Source organism: Channa argus, chromosome 10, assembly GCF_033026475.1.
Source record: "Channa argus isolate prfri chromosome 10, Channa argus male v1.0, whole genome shotgun sequence".
Classification (NCBI taxonomy): domain Eukaryota; kingdom Metazoa; phylum Chordata; class Actinopteri; order Anabantiformes; family Channidae; genus Channa; species Channa argus.
In genome coordinates this window covers 19,548,771-19,568,562 of record NC_090206.1, presented here as the reverse complement: position 1 = coordinate 19,568,562, position 19,792 = coordinate 19,548,771, and the positions used below count along the sequence as shown (strand labels likewise).

At 37.6% G+C, this 19,792-nt stretch overlaps 1 protein-coding gene across 6 annotated transcripts in view; it reads left to right on the top strand.

The window, feature by feature from the left end:
* atp8a1 (ATPase phospholipid transporting 8A1) overlaps positions 1–19,792 on the top strand; it is a 97,291-nt gene that overhangs the window by 52,171 nt on the left and 25,328 nt on the right. For 5 of the 6 annotated variants that reach the window (XM_067518835.1, XM_067518833.1, XM_067518836.1 and 2 more), the window contains 9 exons: positions 351–400; positions 749–818; positions 1,674–1,758; positions 3,070–3,209; positions 5,433–5,571; positions 8,365–8,429; positions 11,682–11,854; positions 12,997–13,180; positions 15,157–15,267. In XM_067518835.1, the coding sequence (XP_067374936.1) occupies positions 351–400; positions 749–818; positions 1,674–1,758; positions 3,070–3,209; positions 5,433–5,571; positions 8,365–8,429; positions 11,682–11,854; positions 12,997–13,180; positions 15,157–15,267 (1,017 nt within the window). The remainder of the gene's footprint in view (positions 1–350; positions 401–748; positions 819–1,673; positions 1,759–3,069; positions 3,210–5,432; positions 5,572–8,364; positions 8,430–11,681; positions 11,855–12,996; positions 13,181–15,156; positions 15,268–19,792) is intronic. The other variant, XM_067518837.1, reaches the window with a different exon arrangement.

Genomic DNA, 19,792 nt, shown 5'->3' with positions numbered 1-19,792 from the left:
GCCAATTCCTTTTTTTTATTCTATGATGAGGACATCTTGACTTCAAGACATTTGTCCAATTTCTTAACCTTTATTAGACCTTCTAATGCTCTTAGCATCTGTTTAATCGCTCTTTATTGTACCTAGAAGTCTCAACAATTAAGGAAGTTAATTGAATTTTACCTTGTTGTATCCCTCCATCAGCTCAGTGCAGGAAACTGATAAACACATTTAAAGTGCAATTAAAGCTGATTGCAGTAGGGTGTTGAGGGGGTGGCTTGTACTACTTAAGTAAGTCATCTCAGAAGAAAACTGAGGTTGAGGTGTCTCCTTTTGAAGTATTTTGACTCATCTGTCTCCTTTTAATTTAGCCTGGAACAGAAGAGAAGTATGAACTGCTTCATGTGCTGGAGTTTACAAGGTACGACCTTTATAACTGCCTTATTGTTTTTAGTAGTTATGTGTACTATTTTTATACTGTAATATTTTGTCTGTATAGGTTATATGGTAATACATTGTTGTATATGATGTTTGAACCTTAAAAACCATATGCTATCAGATTTGAAATTTCTCTTGCCCTTTTGTACTAATTAACTATGTGACTGTGTGATATCTTGCTACCCTCTTTGATTTCTAATTTCAGCAGACATATGCTACCTCAAACAGTACTTGATAATTTGTAACACCAGTGATTTGAGCCAATGATTTTTCTCATTTGGTTTCTCCCACTTTCCTCTCTCTCATCTTTATTCTTTGCTACCTATCTCAGTACGAGGAAGAGAATGTCAGTTATCATGCGCACGCCATCTGGGAAGATCCGCCTCTACTGCAAAGGAGCTGTGAGTGTCTGTCTCTGCTCCATGGCAACACATGAAAACCTGTCACCATCATTGACACACCCATACACGTGTTGAATGCTCTCATCCCCTTATCACTCTTGGTCTGTTTAGGGAATATTTTAATATAGGAGTAGCAAAAAAGTAAATCGCCACATTTCACACATGGATATCTCAGCAATATAAATATCAAGTGTTTAATTGGAAGATGCTCAGCTGAAGCTATCAAACTATACTCATTTTACTAGTATCGAGACCTCTGCTGGATAGATGCAACATTGTACATTTTGAAATACTTAATAATAATAATAATAATAATAACAATAATGATACTGGACCAGTTTTCATATTTGAGGAACATGTTTTACACTGATTTTCATAGGTTTCCGTGTTTTACATAGCATAGCAGGTTTAACGCTTATGTCTTATTTTATTTGTGTATGTTTAAATTCTGTTTGACATAGTATTAGTTTTTCAGGGATATTACGAAATTTTGCTAAATGCCAGAATAGTAATTTTCAGATTAAGTTCTTAGACCTAATTTTAGTTTAGCAAATAAAATATTTCATAGTTTCTCAGTTCTTTTTTTTTTTTTTTTTTTTTTTGCTGTTCCTAAGACCCATCGCTGAAAGAATAATTTATTCCTCGGCAAATCCGAGTTTATTTCATTCCCCAGCAAATGCTTTTGAAGAGCATAATTGTTATAGTACAAATCACTTGGGGACCATTGATAAATCCAGCAGAAGCTGAAAGTGCATCACATAAGAGCTGCACCCCTTTGCACAGTAACCTACGTCCAGGACGTTCTTTCCTTCCTCTCTCAGCATCAGTAACCATTGAGTGCTTGTTTCCTTTCAGGACACAGTGATATATGACCGTCTGGCAGACAGCTCTAAGTACAAAGAGATCACATTGAAACACCTGGAACAGTTTGCCACTGAGGGTAAGTGGGTGAACATTGCCCCCTGTCTTTAAAAAAAAAAGTTGTTTTAGAATATGTGTTGTCTGTGCTTCCCTCATTTTTATCTGATTATTACCACCACTTGATCATCAGTTGCAGCAGAAGGTATAGTTCCCCTCCCCCATATGTGATTATACAATGAATATTTGACCCAGACTCTGGTTGTTACTTGAGCAGTGATTAGACGATGGAGGAAAATTAACCTAAGGCACTGTATCTGAAAGAAGCTTTCTAACATGGTGTTCATACTGCCCCCTTGTGAGCCACAAAAAAACTTATGTCATTGGATATTTTTTGAGGTACGCTAAATATAGCATTCAGAACAGATTAGGAAGAGTTTCGGGAACAGTAATTTTAGGGAGGTTTGAGTAGAATACAATAACTTCCTTTGGTATGATGACAAGATAAGTAGCAATTACTGCTTATGTGATTTAAAAGCTGTTTTTTCATTAAATACAAATGTACAGCTCTTAATTTTACTCAGAAAAAAGCACTTACAGATTCACGTTTATGTGAACTACAAATGAAATTACTGATACTTTACCTCAGTTAAATCCTGGTCAGTTGGTCAGAATTTGTATTTAACTCTGTATTTCACTTAACTTTTCATATAAAGTAAGTGCCTACATAGGTTTTTTCCGCTGCATTAGCATAGTGTCAGGTAAAGTATTATGGTGACTGTTTGTGACAGAATTGATCTTCTGTCATGGTTTGCTTTTTATGTAGTGATTTCTAGTTAATTTGACTGTGAAACTGCTCACTCGTCACTCACACAAACAACTACAAATGAGTCAGAATGTGTCTGCTGAACTAATTGCCATCTCTTGTACCTGGTGATCTAAAAAACACACATTAGGATCAAATAACACATTCCTTAAAATTTACATATACAACATAAAACCTATGCACGATTGTACAGTGTACATCTGCTGACAAATATTATAATTGTTCTGTATAATATATAGTGGTTAGCTCGCATCTATGTTGGTCCATTTGTGTTGTGCTCAACATGGTAATCACCCATTTTTTATTTTATTTTATTTTTTTAAAGGTCAGGACTTATACACTGATCAGAAATGTACAGAAACTTGCTTAACCTTATGTAACAGCTGATAAATCTAACATATTACTTACCATAAAACGGTGTTTATACAATGCATAGATTTATTTGAATGAAATGCCTAAAATGTACTTGACATGTCAATGTATTTAACAAGTCAAAGTTTTAAAATGGAAAGTAGATAGAACTCATGTCATCTGATTAAGGTGCTATGATAACATTTCCTCTTCCAGGGCTGCGCACTCTGTGTTTTGCGGTGGCAGACATCAGTGAGTCATGCTATCAGCAGTGGCAGGAGATCCACCACAGAGCCTGCACCTCTTTGCAAAACAGAGCCCTAAAAATGGAGGAGAGCTACGAATTAATTGAAAAGGTTTGTTGAGGTTTGTTAGGGTTTTTTAAATGGTGTGAGTTGTGTTTAGCAGCTCCGTAAAATGAACTGGAGGCCAACATGGCAACATGAAGTGATCCAAACAATAGTGCTTTTAATTTAGAATCTAATGCAGAATCTATAATTACTTTATACACAACAGATATTTGATAACTTTTTGTTCATCAACATTACGACCAGTGAGAGGTGAAGTGAAGAACATTTATTATCTTAGCACCTGGAAGTGGGTGGGAAATATTTGTAAGCAAGTAAACATTTTTGTCTCAATCCAGTTGAACATCTGTGGGATTTGCAAAAAAAAAAAAAAGTCTTCCAACTTATAGGACTTCAAGTATCTGCTACTGAAGACTCTGGTACTGGTGCCAGATACCAGAACATACCTTCAGAGGTCTAGTGGAGGCCATGCTTCGATGGTCAGGGCTGTTTTAGTGGCAAAAGGAGGACCTACTTAATATTAGCAGTGTGTTCGTAATGTTATGGCTGATTCGCGTGAAGCTGAAGAGAGGGCCTCTTTGTAACTAATACTGTACTATGATTGAAATCTGAAACGGTTCATAATTATGCTTGTGTTTGTGGGAGAGAGATTCAAGGTTTGATCACCAGGTATTAATGGGTTTTCTTTGAGGTGGGTCTATGTGGAAGTGCTGGTCAAACACAGAAACACAATCATAAATAGTCTGCTGCTGGCTGCCCAAAACAAATGGAGGCAATCAATCATGAAATAACCATAAAAGCTGTCGGCGAGAAATGTGTAACATGCATTTCTTAATAGGCGGAATATGGCACTGATGCTGCCTGGGTTTGGACTTATTGCTCCTTGGGGCAACACATCATTAATAATGCGCATAGTAACACCACATGGGGGCAAAATTGAGTTGCAGTGAAAATGATCAGAGACATCCTAACACTGTAAAATAATTTGAATCTCTTTCACACCATCTTAAAGCAGTGAATACTTTTTTAAAAGAACATGTTAAAAATGTGATCAACTGCAGATAATTCAATGTAATCAATGATATAAACATTTAAAATAAACATTATTCATTCATTATGACAATCATTATTCAAAACCTGTTTTACTTCACTGATAGTTATTACTTCAATTAATTATTGTTCTCGGTCATTTAAGCACTTACATTATTTTTACAGCAGTGTTCTCTAGAATCTAATTATGAATTGACTGTAGCCTCATTATGTTAGAGTTTGTAAATGTCAAGTGAATTGCTTCAGATTTCAGGAAAAGTCTCTCATTAACTTTACATTTTTGTTTAAGTTTAGCTCAGCCCACTACAGCTAATAAGGAAAATGTTTTCCTGGAAGACCATCAGGAGGTCAATGTTAATTGCAGAAGAAAAACAGGCGATGTTTAGGATTCCCACACTACAACCACAGGTGGCAAACTATTGTCTATTTTTACATATTAAAACAATAAGATTTCATTAGGAATTCTAGCATCTGCTCTCTCAGTGCTTTATAGACACTGAGCCACAAATTCAACCTCTAGTATTTTGTTCAATGCTGCCAACACCAGGGAAAATGTACCAGTTTGTTGTTTTTGTTGTTCCTGGCTTGGCTTTGAAATCTGATCCAAGTGGCTCATATTCTACAAAAAGTGCCCCTAACAACAACCACAGAAACAGCAGAACAATTAACATCAAAAAAGCAAATGAGGACTCATTAGATAAAGTATAGCCATGTCCTTCCCTAGGCACAGTTTTCTGTGTTGTGTGGTTCACAGTGATTAGAGAGGGCAGCGCTACAGACACACAGGAAGCGGGACTCAGGTCAAAACCTAAAGAGCTTTCCCTGCCTTTCTTCTGCTGCTGGCTCCTGTCTCCCCTCCACTCCTGGGTCTTGTCAGATTTGTGCACTCATGATGGGCCCATATGAGCCCATGGCCATCATGACGAACCACCAAATTTCCCAGGAAAAATACCAACGGTATGTTTAGCTTGTGTGAGAGCGATCGTGTCTACAGATGTATGCACACACCTTTGGATACAGTAAGTGATGCAAAACCCCTTAAGCCTGTGTTTTTACTCTTTTCTGGCTGATAAACAAGAGCAGCTGATGCGGGGAAAACAGGAATGTCTGAGTGACAGTCTCAGCTCGCATGTTTCTCTTAACACGTGATCTTTAGAGGCCTTCCTCTCTTATTAGCACCACTTGCTATTTTTTAATTTATTTATTTTTTTTCTGGTGTAGAACCTGCAGCTCCTGGGAGCCACAGCGATTGAGGACAAGCTCCAAGACAAGGTTCCAGAGACCATAGAAACCCTGATGAAGGCTGAGATCAAGATCTGGATTTTGACTGGGGACAAACAGGAAACAGCCATCAATATTGGTAAGACTCAAAAATAGAAAGTTGAGAAATGTATTAAAGAACCCGATGTATCAGTTTTTTAATTCAAGCATTCTTCTTCCTTGTCAAAACCTAGCTACCCACAATGCAGCTATGGCTATGCCAGCAGTACCTAATGTAGGCTTGGGAACTTCTTTCTATTTCTGCAAACTCGAATTTTATTTCAGAATTATTTTTTATTATGTTGTCCCACCGTTATACCCTCAAATTATATTAAAAAAATCGAGATTTAAAGACAAAGGATGACAAAAATGGAGATACTGATCCTTTCCACCATGAAAATCTGAAAAGAGGACAGACCGGCCAAAATTATAAGAGAAAAAAATCCAAACATACCCTTCATCAATGGATAGACTAGGACTCCCTGGGGAGGAAAATACAAACAAACATCTAGTAACAAGTCATTGACAGCCAGAAAAAAGCGAGGAGCATGGAGGGCACTCATCTTGGACGTGTCCATGTCAATGGTAAATATAATCTGTGATGTTACAAATGCTACTCCTGCTTTTTACAGGTACTCCAGTCAATTCTTATTGTTATTCTTCACCCAGGAAGACAAACTATTGACATGCTAAATTCTTTTCTGTCACAAAAATAAAGAAAAAACATCTGTCGTAGACTGCAAGATGATGTATGAGCAAAATACAGTGACATGACGAAAATAACATACATATGCACACAAGCAGGCAACTCTCACATATCTGGCTGTCCTCTGGGTTTTAGCCTTGCAGATCTTATCAAAAAGCTGAATATCTAACAATGATCCACCAGTTTAGTTTAAAATTCTCTTCCTTAAATGAAAATGTTGTTACAGTATTTGGGGCTAATTACTACAAACGGATGAACCTTGAGTAGCGCTAACTTGGTAACCCTGAGTTTAGAAAAACAGATATAAAAAGTACCTCCATTCTTGGTTATACCTACCACTGTGGCCTAACTGAATCAGCTCTTTGTGCCCACGGTGCCCAGATGTGAGGAGGCTCTGGAGAAGCACAGGCTCACAGCAAGTATTTTACAGGTCTGCTGTTTGACTGAGTTCCTCTGTAAAATCTCTGCTCAATATTTACTTTTTTTTTTTTACCATTTTCTTCACAGAAAAATGATCTCCATTACCAAGGTTAATGTGTGCTTTTTGCCACACTGGACTGGTAAATTCAGCCCATCGTATTTAGTGTTTTTTTCCACAATTCAAGGTGGTCTCCACCACCCATATGTCACTCTTGGCACCGAAAAAAAATGACACAAATGCATGTGTTTGCTTTTACTTCTTTCACATTTTTTATATCAAAACACGAGAAGTCAGTTTTATCTGAACCTGTAAAGACTCTAATCCTGAACTATTCCGACATAATGTACTGTACAGTACCTACACTGCCTCTAGCTGCCCGATTAAAGAGCAATGTGGGAAGCACTCCCAGTGCTGTGAGCTTTTTGTAAAGGGGAATTGTATATACAAAATGCTTAGGACAGAATTTGGTGAATGTCTGCTGGTCAGCTAGTTAGGAAACGCAGGTCACTTTAATGAGAGTATCATAGATTAGAAGCACATAAACAATGCTTTTAATTTTGGTCAAATCATCTATTTAAACACAAATAAAAGAGAATAAAAACTCTTTACTTGACTATACAAATATAGCCTACCTTTCCACTTTACCCTTCTTTTCAGGTCCAAACTCTGATCCTTTAGCCCTCAGTGACTAAAATTGTATCTTTAATTGTTGCTCCCAAGACAACATCCTGGATTGCTGTGACACAAATGTTGCTGTTACACATTCCACAAGTCCTGTGGGAGCAGTGTTTAGTTCCGCCTGAGATGGCGGAAGGCCAGGAATTTAACTTTCTCTGGTGAAATAAAAAGGGCAAGTTGGGCATTGAAATTAGTTAAAGGTAAACACATTAAGTGGAAGGGCTATAGCAGGAATTGACAAGAGGGAAGGGAGTAGAGACAGCGTCAGATGAAGAAACATTTTCCACACACTGGCAAATTTTTGGATGTTTGCACCTTTGTACTTAAGATCTGCCAGACCCCAGACCCCAGATCCCAGCCCTGCTTGGTTTTGACTCTGGAGGTGAAACCATCTCATTTCCTCATACAGGGCCCCCTACATGTGTGTAATGTGTGTGCACAATTGTGCTGCACTGTGACTGTGTGTTTTTTTTTTTTTTTAAGTTTTGTACACAATCTTATCTCATTTTCACTCAGAGAAAATGCCACCCATGTATTCAAAAAACATAGACTTTGTGGTAACCCCCTTAAAGAAACTAAAATCTCTTTCCAGACAGAAGCAAAGTGTTGAAGCCCACAAATATTCATGTGGTTATGCCACAGATGGCAGCCTTTTCATGCAGCCACAGCACTTAACTGAAAGCTTCAGTCTTGGTTTAAGAAATATTTCTGTTTTCCCCAATGGGAGGCTCCCTCCACCACCTTCCTGGTGACCCTCAGAATTTGTCTGAGCCAAAAGCTGAGGAAAACACTCCCCAGAGACCCATGTTGGGTAACTCAGAGTTGTAGCTGCCTATTAAAACAGGAAACTGACAAACCCTTGTAAACCAAAACTCATTAGTCATGTCACGAGACACTGGCTGAGCTGTAACATTTTAATTGGTTATATTAAAATCCAAAGCTGCATACTGTAGTATCCCTTATTAATGTGATTTGTTTTCTTTGAAGCAGTAATGTGATGCAGTAACTGATTAGTAGTTTAGTAATTTATTTAAATAAAGTGTTTTAAAATGTAAAGTTTTATCCTCTGCTTTTCTGTTTTGCTGCAGGACATTCCTGTAAATTACTGACAAAGAACATGGGGATGCTTGTGATTAATGAAGACACTCTTGATGTGAGTACTTAGCAATTTACTGTTTCATAATTGTGTCCTTGCATACAGACCTAACAAAAATCATATAAACTCATACAAACCGTTATATCTTCTAAGGTATACCTATGCTTATATTAATCCCCTGACCACCTTACCTTATCCACATCTCCAAAATAAAGGGTTGAGGCCACAGTGAGTCTTTTGTCACAGTCAGCCACTATACATCTAATATCTTTGAGATACCCAGCAGAGGAGTCTGCTGACCCCCTAGTCTGGAGAGTCTTGTCTGTTGTTGCTGAGATTAAAAAGGGCAAGTCCCTGCACCTCCAACAGGAGAGAGCTAAGCAGACAAGCTGCAGATGGAGGAGAAACTCGACTTGGTTTAGTTTGTCGGGACAACAAGTGTGGAAATAGTAAGCAGATGAAGTCAATAAAGGAGGGGAAAGCAGCAGGATGGTGTTTGGGGGTGATGACGGACGCTGTTCACTCTGTCAACCAGTCGTTAAGCGTGATAAATGAAGTTAAGGTAGAAATTTGGGGTCGGTGCATTCATAAAGCACATGGACTAGTGCTTTGAAATGTCAGCTCCCATTCTCTTGTGGTTGAGCAGATGCTTACACAAGGCAGTTTGTTATAAGGTGAAGAGAGAAACCTCCTCACCAAGACTGAAGAGGCACAGTGAACACAGGGCCAAGCAGCAGGGCTAGTTATGCCGAGTGCTCTCCTGCTGTGAATGAGAGTAATTGGAGCATGTCTTCTCTCTTTGCTGTGTTTAGAAATGATTATCAAAGGAAGGACATACTTTTATACCTTCCCCATACTAAATCTTACTTGAAATGAAATTCCCAAAAAGAAACTTGGCCTCCAATGTAGGGTTAGGTCATTTTGAACATCTTTGTTTTCTAGTCAGTATGTTTAATCATTTTGGAGAAAAACCCTTTAAGAGGAACAGCCACAGACAGATGGGACTCTTTGTTTTTCTTTGTTTCTATAAGATTATTCATCTTCATTTTTAATATTAAGAAATAGTAAAAGCAAATTACAAAAATCCTGCCAAAGTTAGATGGGAGCACTGTGATTTTTAGTGAGATTTAGATCATACAAATTTGTGTTCATACACTTCTAACTAAGGTGGAACATCTCCTTCTCAGCTCCTCCATGTCCACGACAGATGATGACATTATATCCATAAAAATGTCCAGATTCCACATTATGAGTGTCACGTCCTGTTAGCTATATCACTCAGAGCCTATATCAACAATTGAGCTCAGTCTTTATGTGAAGAGGTTGTCGCTTTCTGAGTAGACGCCACATGCCCATTCCAAAACCAAACACTAGCCAGTCACATAGGCTAAATTGGTCATTATAGCCATAACAAAGAGGTTTTAGGAGGCTTTAGTGCTAAAATTCCTCATCGGAAATTATGGGGGAAATGGCCACCCTACTTGAGGAAATGGTAAACTGTGCACATCACAGTACGTGATTAATAGATTATGCCCTAAACACGGTGGATTCCTTCTCGTACATATGGTATACCAACTTATTATAGTGCACAAACACATACAGTCACACTGAGATGTGATCTGTAACTACTGTGTTAACTGAGAGAAAGAGGATTTCATTTTTGGCTCTGAGGTTGAATGTGGATATCGTGACCTATGGCTACTCTGACCTGAACATATACACACATATGTCCGTCCCCTGCTCACCATCTCGTGCTGTTTTACAGACCCCATCAGGGATGGCTAAGTCCTCACAGCTGCTTTCTGCTTGTATCCTCTTGCTCAGTTTCTCTTCTCTGTTAATCCATCATCTCTCTCTGTGCGTGTCTCTCACTCTCCTTCTCTCACTGTGTGAAACGTAAAGCCCCTTTCTCCAAATATTTCCTTTAAGCTGGGGTTTCAGAGTTTTGTTATGCCAAGCGAAAGTTGCGTGGTCCCCCTGATACAGTCTGACTGCTCTGACATATCTGACCTCAACACAAGTATGGACCCCCTTCCCTCCCCAGTGCTGTTAATGACCACTGTTTTTTAATGATTACAGCTGTTTTAGCATCTGCTTGACACATTAGGTTTTATATCCACCTTAGTATCTGCTTATTCAAAGTCATTTAACATCCATTTTCTCCTATTTTATATTCACTCGAATAGCTTTAAGTATGGAATACCACCTTTTTTACAGGGGTTCTCATCATTACATAGAGTTATTATGTCAACATGTTTAAACTTTTCATTAGCACTATGATTTGTACACTCAGTGAAATCTTTAAACCCATGACTCCATGTTTTTATGGTTGCATCATTCGTTAGAAGAAAAAAGGACGTTTGTAAAGATTTAGAAGCTTCTTAGCACCTCCCATATAGGTTTGTTTGGATACATATTGTTTAGATTTGCTTTTCTCTTTTTTCATGTCTTTCCCCTTTTTACTTTTTGAAATGTTCTACATATACTTTACTACACATCCCTGTCCCTCAGATAATGGTTACAGGCAAACATTGGTTTTAATTCCTAATAGCTTCACCATCTGTAGGGAAGACGGAATAATGATACAATGATGATCTCACCACTCCATCTGTACAGTCCACATGTCCTTATACCAGGACATTGGGTCTTATTGTCAGGCTTGTGTTTATAGATTTTCATCATCATAGCTGAATATATTGTGTAAGCAAGAACTTGTCTATGTTATCACCTCATAGTCATGGTCCTAGGGTAATAAGCGCGTTAAATGTAATAAATATCCAATATATTAAGAGCAGCTGTTCTGCTGCAGTTTGACAGAGGCATTATGAGTGGACAAATCTGCCTCATCTGTTTTACGCTAGACCAATATTTCGAGTCTGATAGCTCAGAGTAGAAATTAACGAACTTTAGTATTATGAGGGAATATGAATGCTCTTGTGGAGTCCTTTAGCATTGCACTGAAGCAATGAAGCATTTTTTTAAAAATATTGTTCAAATGTTGAACATACATTGTTTTATGTCTTGCTATAGCTAAGCTGAGCTTAGATGGAGTTTCTTTGAATGAAAACAAATTAAAGTTTTCCAATTATTTAGCTAACAAACCAATAAATGTAGCTAATGAGCAAAAATAAATTAAATTATGAACTTTCATTAATTAAAATGCTCCCTTTACTTTACAAGCATAATAATTATTTAAAGATCTTTTTGTACATTTATTTTTTCCTTTCACAATTTTAATTAGAGTCCAGCATCATAATGGCTAATTGCAATAATTATTGTACCGTTTATGAAGTGGTGTTTATCATACAGGGAACAAGGGAAACACTCAGCCACCATTGTGGAATGTTGGGAGATGCCCTCTACAAGGAGAATGACTTTGCTCTCATTATCGATGGGAAGACTCTGAAATACGCCCTTACATTTGGAGTTCGACAATCCTTCCTGGACCTTGCCCTGTCCTGTAAAGCTGTCATATGCTGCAGGTAAGGTTTACCTCTGAAACAATTACATAAATCATGAGACAATTCTTCTAATATGCAAAAAAAAAGCATTAAAGCAGAGTTCATGGAACAACTTTGCCTTCTGAATCTTTTTTGTGCGGTTACAGAAAACAAATATGTAAATTAACTCTCATATAGTACTGTTGTACACTTCATTCATAGCAAAAGAGAACAAACAAAACCCTCAAGTTGGGCTGCAACTAAATACACACTGTACATTTGTCTATACAATGTCAGTAAATAATATATAATTGCACACAATCTTGGAGAACATCACATTGCTTGCTTTGTTTGATTTAGTCCAGACCTCACAGATATTAATTTAACAATGGTATTCATAATGGAAAAACACACAATTTGAGATGATCAATTAAGCAGGATTATTTCTGCTTTTAAAAATGTATTATATTAAAAGCTACAGTACTTGGTTGAACTACAAAGTATAGTTTATTTGCCACAAATGTCATTGAGAATTTTTATGGCAGCAGTTTTGAAAGTGCGATAGTTATAAATTTTACAGTATAGGCAGCTTTCAACATTGTGAAGGTAGACTGTTGACCTGCCCAGGCTGCATAAATAATAGTAAGTACTTAAGTACTCAAGCAACTGTGACGAAGTCTGGGACAAGAAATCAGCACCATGTTTTAAGAACAACAGCAAACCTTCAGGTGCCACACCATGACGTCAAAATTGTATTTATTTTTCTCCTGACCTTTACCTGCTTATGCCTTATCCACACTTTGTGGGCACTACGAGATACCGGGAAATGAATGAGGCCTCTTAAACCACAGAGAACATAAACATTAACAGTTTCACAGCTAAAGACACACATGGATGGAGACTTTCTGTACTGTGCCCTAACTTTTGGTACGCAAAGAAGAAGCATGTATATGTGAGGCTGCAGGCTTTGCTATCACAAGATGTGTCACAAGCATCAATTAATGAATGGCTTTACTTAATGGAATCAGCAAGTAAAAGGCAGGAGAACATGAAAACTTATAGAAAAATAATGACATACTGATTTTAACATACTGATTTTTTTATTGGCTTTATAGACAGTAATTACTTCTCCTATACACACACTGTCACCAGCTAATACTTCCTTTCTTCCTGTTCTCTTTTAGAGTATCTCCTCTTCAGAAATCAGAGGTGGTAGAGATGGTAAAGAAACAGGTTAAGGTGATCACATTGGCCATTGGAGACGGTGCTAATGATGTGGGAATGATCCAGACGGCTCATGTTGGTGTAGGAATCTCTGGCAATGAGGGTCTACAGGCAGCAAACTCCTCTGACTACTCTATTGCTCAGGTGAACAAGAAGACATATGCAAAGTTAGAAATAAATAACATATCTACTAAAGTATGTTGTTGTTGTTGTTGTTGTTTTTTAGTTATAATTGAAGGTGGAAATAAAAATGTCTAGGTTTGCATAACTTTGAGCCCATCCCACAATTATGCCAATGCATTTAAGTCACATACTATGATTACTTAGGTGCTTAACTGCTAATGTGATTTAGACTAGACTTACAGACAGCTTAATAATTTGACATACATGGTCAAAATTTAAACCATAAAACTACAAAAGTATGTTTTTTTTTAAGACTTCTGCCTTGCTAAAATGTGATTTTAACTTGATCAGAATGTTTGCTTTGAAGCTCCAGATTCACTCCATGAATTTGCCTACTGAACACTGATACCCAAGGCCATTTCTGTCTTTTATAAGTCAGATCCCACAAACTGTCAGTCCTGTCATTGTTTTCTCAAGTGTAATTTGTGTTACTGATAGCTTGGCACATTGTTCTGAGTAACAAATGATCTTATGTCAGCCAGGGAATTTGCTTATACAGTGAAGTAGTAACACCTGTAAAACAGGCATCTGTTGACACCTAACCCCTAACACAACTACAAAAAAAGAGATCCCAGCAAAATTCTGCTTAAATACACATACACAAATACATTTATCTCTTAGTAACCACTTTGCCTGAAACTGCATCGATATGTGATACCAGTAAGCAACAGAAGCTTTACAGTTCCTGTATTATGGCTCCGTTGTTACACAGCATGTTGTTCGGTACATAATGTTTCTATTACAGCTACTTGGCTTAAGAGTGAAGGAAACATTTGAGTAGAATACAGTGCACTCTCTGTACTACAGCATGCAATACCATTCAAGAGTTTGTCTTAAGTGCCCCTTTAATTCCAATGACATTAAGAAAGTGTATATCTTTCAAAGACAGGTGGCCTCTTATAATCCATTGAGGTTCTGTCCCAGCATCAAATTAAATTACACTTCCAGACTTCCAGTGGTGTTTTTTGTAAATTGGTGTAACGGTACATTAACTGTAATTTGCAGACTGCAAACTGAAATTAATCTGGGAAAGTTGAACTGTTTTTTGTGTTTTTTATACACTGATTTTTATTAATGTTCTAGGATATTAAATAAGCTCCTTACTGTTGTAGATGTAGATGGCTAGTTTCAAAGAATTAAGACTTGAAAGCACAAAGTTATCTGTTGAAGCAAGTGGAGATTGAAGAGGCTTAGGTCTGAGGCACCTCTGTTGTCCATCTGTCATCAGCTCAGGTCCGTGTTAACTGATGTGTGTTCGGACCATTCGAAGGGTCAGACAAACGGGGGACGGCAACTGTTCAGGAAGGAATACTGCAGTGCTACTGACGGACAAGCAGACATTCAAATAAACACCTTTATGTTTCTTTGGGTTTAATTCTACTCCATATTTTCTTGTTTTTACTCCTCCATCTTGGAAACATCTTTCTCTTTTGTCAGATGGCAAGAATATGTAGTCTAAATTGTGTGCTTTATTTTACTCAGTCACTAGCAGCTAAGGTGAAACATTTGCCTTAATGTTTTGTTCCAGTGTAATCACACTTCTTAGCCAGAAATTGCACTGAAATTGTAAATTCAGTACAGACCCTAAATTACAGTATTATTATAAAGTAATTTAACTATTATGTTGAGCCCTTTGAGACCCCATATGAAGTCTTCCATTTTCAGGATACCTGAAAGAGAGTCTGAAGACTCTGAGTCTTTGACTAGAAATTTCTGGAATGTGTTGGTGAGAACCACAGTGCCTCATCAGTCCTTAAACTCTGCTGTAGGATGACAAAAGACTGACGATTACTTTAATCTTGAAGTTCCTGTAATTGCTTTAGTGTTCCAGCACTGATCTCTGATTGTGAGGAATCATTAGAGACTTCTAGCTGCACACAGACTACTGCTCTTCATTCATCTTGTCGTTCTCCTCCATTTACTTCCCTCCCACACAGTTCAAATACTTGAAGAATCTGCTGCTTGTCCATGGAGCCTGGAATTACAACCGTGTAGCCAAGTGTATCCTCTACTGTTTCTACAAGAATATTGTCCTCTACATTATTGAGGTAAATCCCACACAGTAGCACTCAAGACTCATATCAGCACTAAAACTGATCTTAGTGCAGAGCTTTAAAAATTTTTCCACATTACATAATTAAGTAAAAGCAAAGACTCCTTGTTGGAGTTTTCATGTTTGTTTTTCTGTTGACTGGCCCTTCACAGCACCTGCCAGTTTGTGCAGCTCCTGCATGAATGGTTTGTGTTTTGATATACCTGGACAGGAATAACACACATGCGTGCACACACACCTTTTTAAGTGGAAGTCTGAATCTGAATAATTGTGAGCCTAAACTAACTCCCAAATGACGCTTTCAATTTTGTTTTAAGCTCTAGGAGTACTACAGTAGATACACATTTGTTTATTTGTTGACAGCAATTAGACATAAGTACTTACAACAATACATTTACAAACCCCATTTCCAGAAATGATAAGCACTTCTGTGTCACACGGTGGAGTTTAAACTGAAGAACAGTTTAAACTTTTTTTGGAAACCAACTCCCTTCACTGTTTAATGGTTGATTAGGCAGCTTTACACGCGGTGCTTCCTGTACTGATCTGTTCATATGCAGTGGATTTGACGGCATTTGACAAATACCAGACCTTGTACTGATTGCAGGTTTTGAAGTATAACCACACAGGTTAAGTGGTTCCTATCAGCACCAGCTTTATCACCCAGGGTGTTCATATGTTTTGATCTATAAGCCATCCACTTCTCTGACAGAAGTGCCACCTTTTGGTTTTGCCGATTTACAAAAGCTCATCAGAAGTGTGTGATGATGCTTTGTCTCATGTGACACATAACATTTTAATAGAGTGTTGTACTGTATATAATCTACTCACCTTGGTGTGGACATAAGCACCACTTGTGTTAGTTGCAAGTTTAATGTCAATGCATTACATAGTATGAAAAAACAAGCAAGGGAAAAAAATCGAAACAAGAAAGGACAGACAGAAAAGAAGAAAAATTGCAATGGTCCCCCACTTATACTACTTGAGGGGGTCCAATAGGGAGGAAATATGTAAACTTTTTTTTCTGAAAAGGGCACAAATTGGAGAATCCTCCATGGTCATGCCCTGTGATGGCAAGATGGGATCTGTCATGTGTTTTTAAGATATCATCACCACATAACCTGTCATGGAAATTGGAGCACTTTTAAAATTCTTTTTTGTTCATCCTCTTTCTGTGACACTTGACCTCTGGTCCCCTCTTTCATACTCATGGTTCTTTATGTGCCATGGAAAATCAGTTGACTACTTTTTACATTCCAGCTTGTCTGCTTCTGGCTTATTGTGACCCAAAGTGAAAAAGGTCAGTTGGCCTCTTTTCAGACTGTAACTGCAGTTGTAGGCACTGCAACCGTTTGATCATGCGGCCCTTTTCCAAATCAGGTACAGCACCAGTTACATATTCCAGTGCAAAATAAAATTAAATTTGAAGCTAATTGAATTTTCTTTTTGCAAAAGCATTACATGTGACATTTAATGTGTGCCTGTATGTTGAATTTCTTTCATTTCCACCTCTGTTTCTAACCATGTGGGATCTCTGTTTTACTCACTAAATATTTACTATATTTAAGCCTGAAACAGTTAATACATCTAAAATATACATTACACACTATATATATATATATATATATATATATATATATATATATATATATATATATATATATATATATATATATATATATATATATATATATATATATATATATAAAAAGGACTATGCAAACCTCTGTTCCTTCAGTCTCCATTTAGTTTAAAATATGATCAGAAGTCTTCTTAAAGTTGTTTTTCCGTTCTCTCTGTTACCAGCTAAAGCTCCTATTTTAAATATACCAGGTCAGTTTTCAAAACAGGTAATTTCCTAAAAGTGGAACATTGCATCTATAGTTCTTTCTGCAGGGCAAGCTTCTTTCTAGCAAAGCTTTTGTTGGTCTCTGAGAACATACATTCCCCATCCCCCGCACTACACTCCTTCAGGGGATTGAAGTAGATAATAGGACATTTCTTCAGTGTTTGGCTGCTTCAATATTTCAAATGGCCCTGTTTTGTAAGACCCTGACATGTAGCACACCCGCTACCCCAGGGTATGGCTATAAACTGCATTTGTTGCACTAATAGGTTTACTTTTGTGCTTGCATGTTTTCCTTGGCTACCTTGCCTGGAGAGAATCAACCGTATTGACGGGAATTTTAACTTTTTGTTCAGAGCATCATTGTCCTGTACACTGTGTGTGTGTGTGTGTGTGTGTTACAATTTCAATGCCAACACTAGTAGCCTCTGTATCTAAGCCTCTTTTTCAACTCCCTCTCATTCCACAGGGTCTATGGTTCCTTTTAAGAGACATAGGAGGGGACATAGAGAAGGAGGGTAAAGGATTGTGCAGCTATTGTGAAAGGTGTGAATGTATATGCAACTTGGTCTGAGCCTCTTTGAACACTTGTGTGAACGTTCATGATTTTCTGTGGGTTAACTGTGATTTAGAAATGAAGGTTGTCACTCTGATGGATGATTGACAGAGGGCTGGAACTGCTTCACAGTGGTTCTTTTGTCTTTCTGCTTGATGCTTTTGATTTTGGTTGGAATTCTTGCCAACTATCAGAACAGTTTGAATACACTCTAAGCACAATTTTCTATCTGATTTTGCGAAAGCAGTTGTAATTTTCGTTAATAATGTGGCACAGTGCTTAACATTTAGCATAATTCATAACTTTGACATTGTTAGAAATTCCACTGTTAACCAAGACTAGGAGTGAAAGACTGAATTCAACAACATTTGCAATAGAAGCCATAGCAACTCAGTTTAAATGGCGGATCCAGCTGGCCACTCATGTTTGATTGACACATTGCCAGAGTGCTAGAGAGGGGGCTGATGGACAAGTGGCATTTATGAGGCAATTACATGAAAGCTCATTCACCGCGGCTCAGCATAGTTAAAGAAGCCTCGGAGTTGCAGAGCAAAGCTTGCCGACCAGTAGCACTCTGAATGAAACCATAAAGGCCGTGTCTGGCATTGTGTCAGAGCGCTTGTGTTTGTAGCTCCACATATTTTCAGCATATTTATCAATTCCTTCTTTATGGCTGTTCTTTATTCTTTGCTTGCATTGTGCATGAATTCCATTAGCAATTCTGCAACGCTAAGCTTATGAGTATCAGGACTCACATTGGGGACAAATGTCATGTTCCCCCACATCCCTCCAAGCCATATTCACTTTTTGACAAGGCTGGCAGTGTTGGAAGCAGCCTTGGAACCAGTGATTTTTTTTTTTTTTTTTTTGGATTTACTGATGAATATGCAACAAGTCTTCTTATCAACTATTCTCTGCGCAATCCCCTTTTTCTCAGGTCCCATTTTCCTCCATGACTGTTTTTCATGATGTGCAGTCGGGGAGAGAGGCCAGCCACGCCTCTCTGCTGAGTGGCACTCAATGAGCAGAAGAAAGGGGGAAGAAAGATCCTGCCTGGTACTTCCCCTAATGAGCAAATCAATGCATCTGTCCCTCAAGAGACAGGAGAGCGAAAAAGAGAGAAGCTATTGGGACCCAAAAGACGAGGCCAAAACACTCACATAGAGGCAGTTACCACATGCTATGAATAGGAGCCTTTTTTAACTTGGCACAACAATATATCAGCCCAGAGCCTCTCATTGAGCAGAGCTCTAATTAATTCAGCAGTTTGACCTATCTGCTAGCCTCTCGTTACCATTGCTTGAGCCACGCTAATGGGTGAACCTGCCTCATGGCTTGGGCTTCTCCTACACATAACCCATAGCAACGGCATGAATGTATTTTTCAGTAAGCCAAGACCCCAAACACCAAAACCTATTAAAGTGCCAACTGATGTGCTGTATACTTTCATGATTATGGTTACATAGCCACATGGTCAATTAATCTTCAAAACTACTTCATTCCAGGTAGTACTCTGGTGGACAGAACTAAAATATCTATAAAAAGGCACAAACACAATCATACAGACATTATAAGAGTAATAATGCATTTACACAGGTCAAAAATCTTCATAAAACAATGTAATAATCATTTGTTCATTTATGTCCTAATCTATTGCCTTAAGAATGGATTTTCCATATCCTTGACTTTGGTATTATACCAGATTTGGTATTAGTAGATTGAAAAAACATTATGTCAAGTGGTTGCAAACAACACATTTATCCAAATTAAGATATGTTTTTTAAAGTTGTCTTTACTTAGAATTTTAAGTAATTTCATATAAATTATATTTGTAATTTGTTGCTACTAATTACAACTAAGATTAAATGTACGTGGATATATTACGTAAACTGGTAGCCATTACCCAATTCTTAGTGGATTTAGTAAATGTAAACCAAAGCACTCTGACTTTATTTAGACTTATCAATAACAATGACTAAAAAATAAAATTGCAACATCATTCAATCTATTAAACATCAATTGTAAACCTCACCTGTTTATATTTTAAAAGGTAATGCAACTATTATGACATAAAAATGCACTAAATACTGACAAATTTTGCCAGTGTAGTGTTGCCCT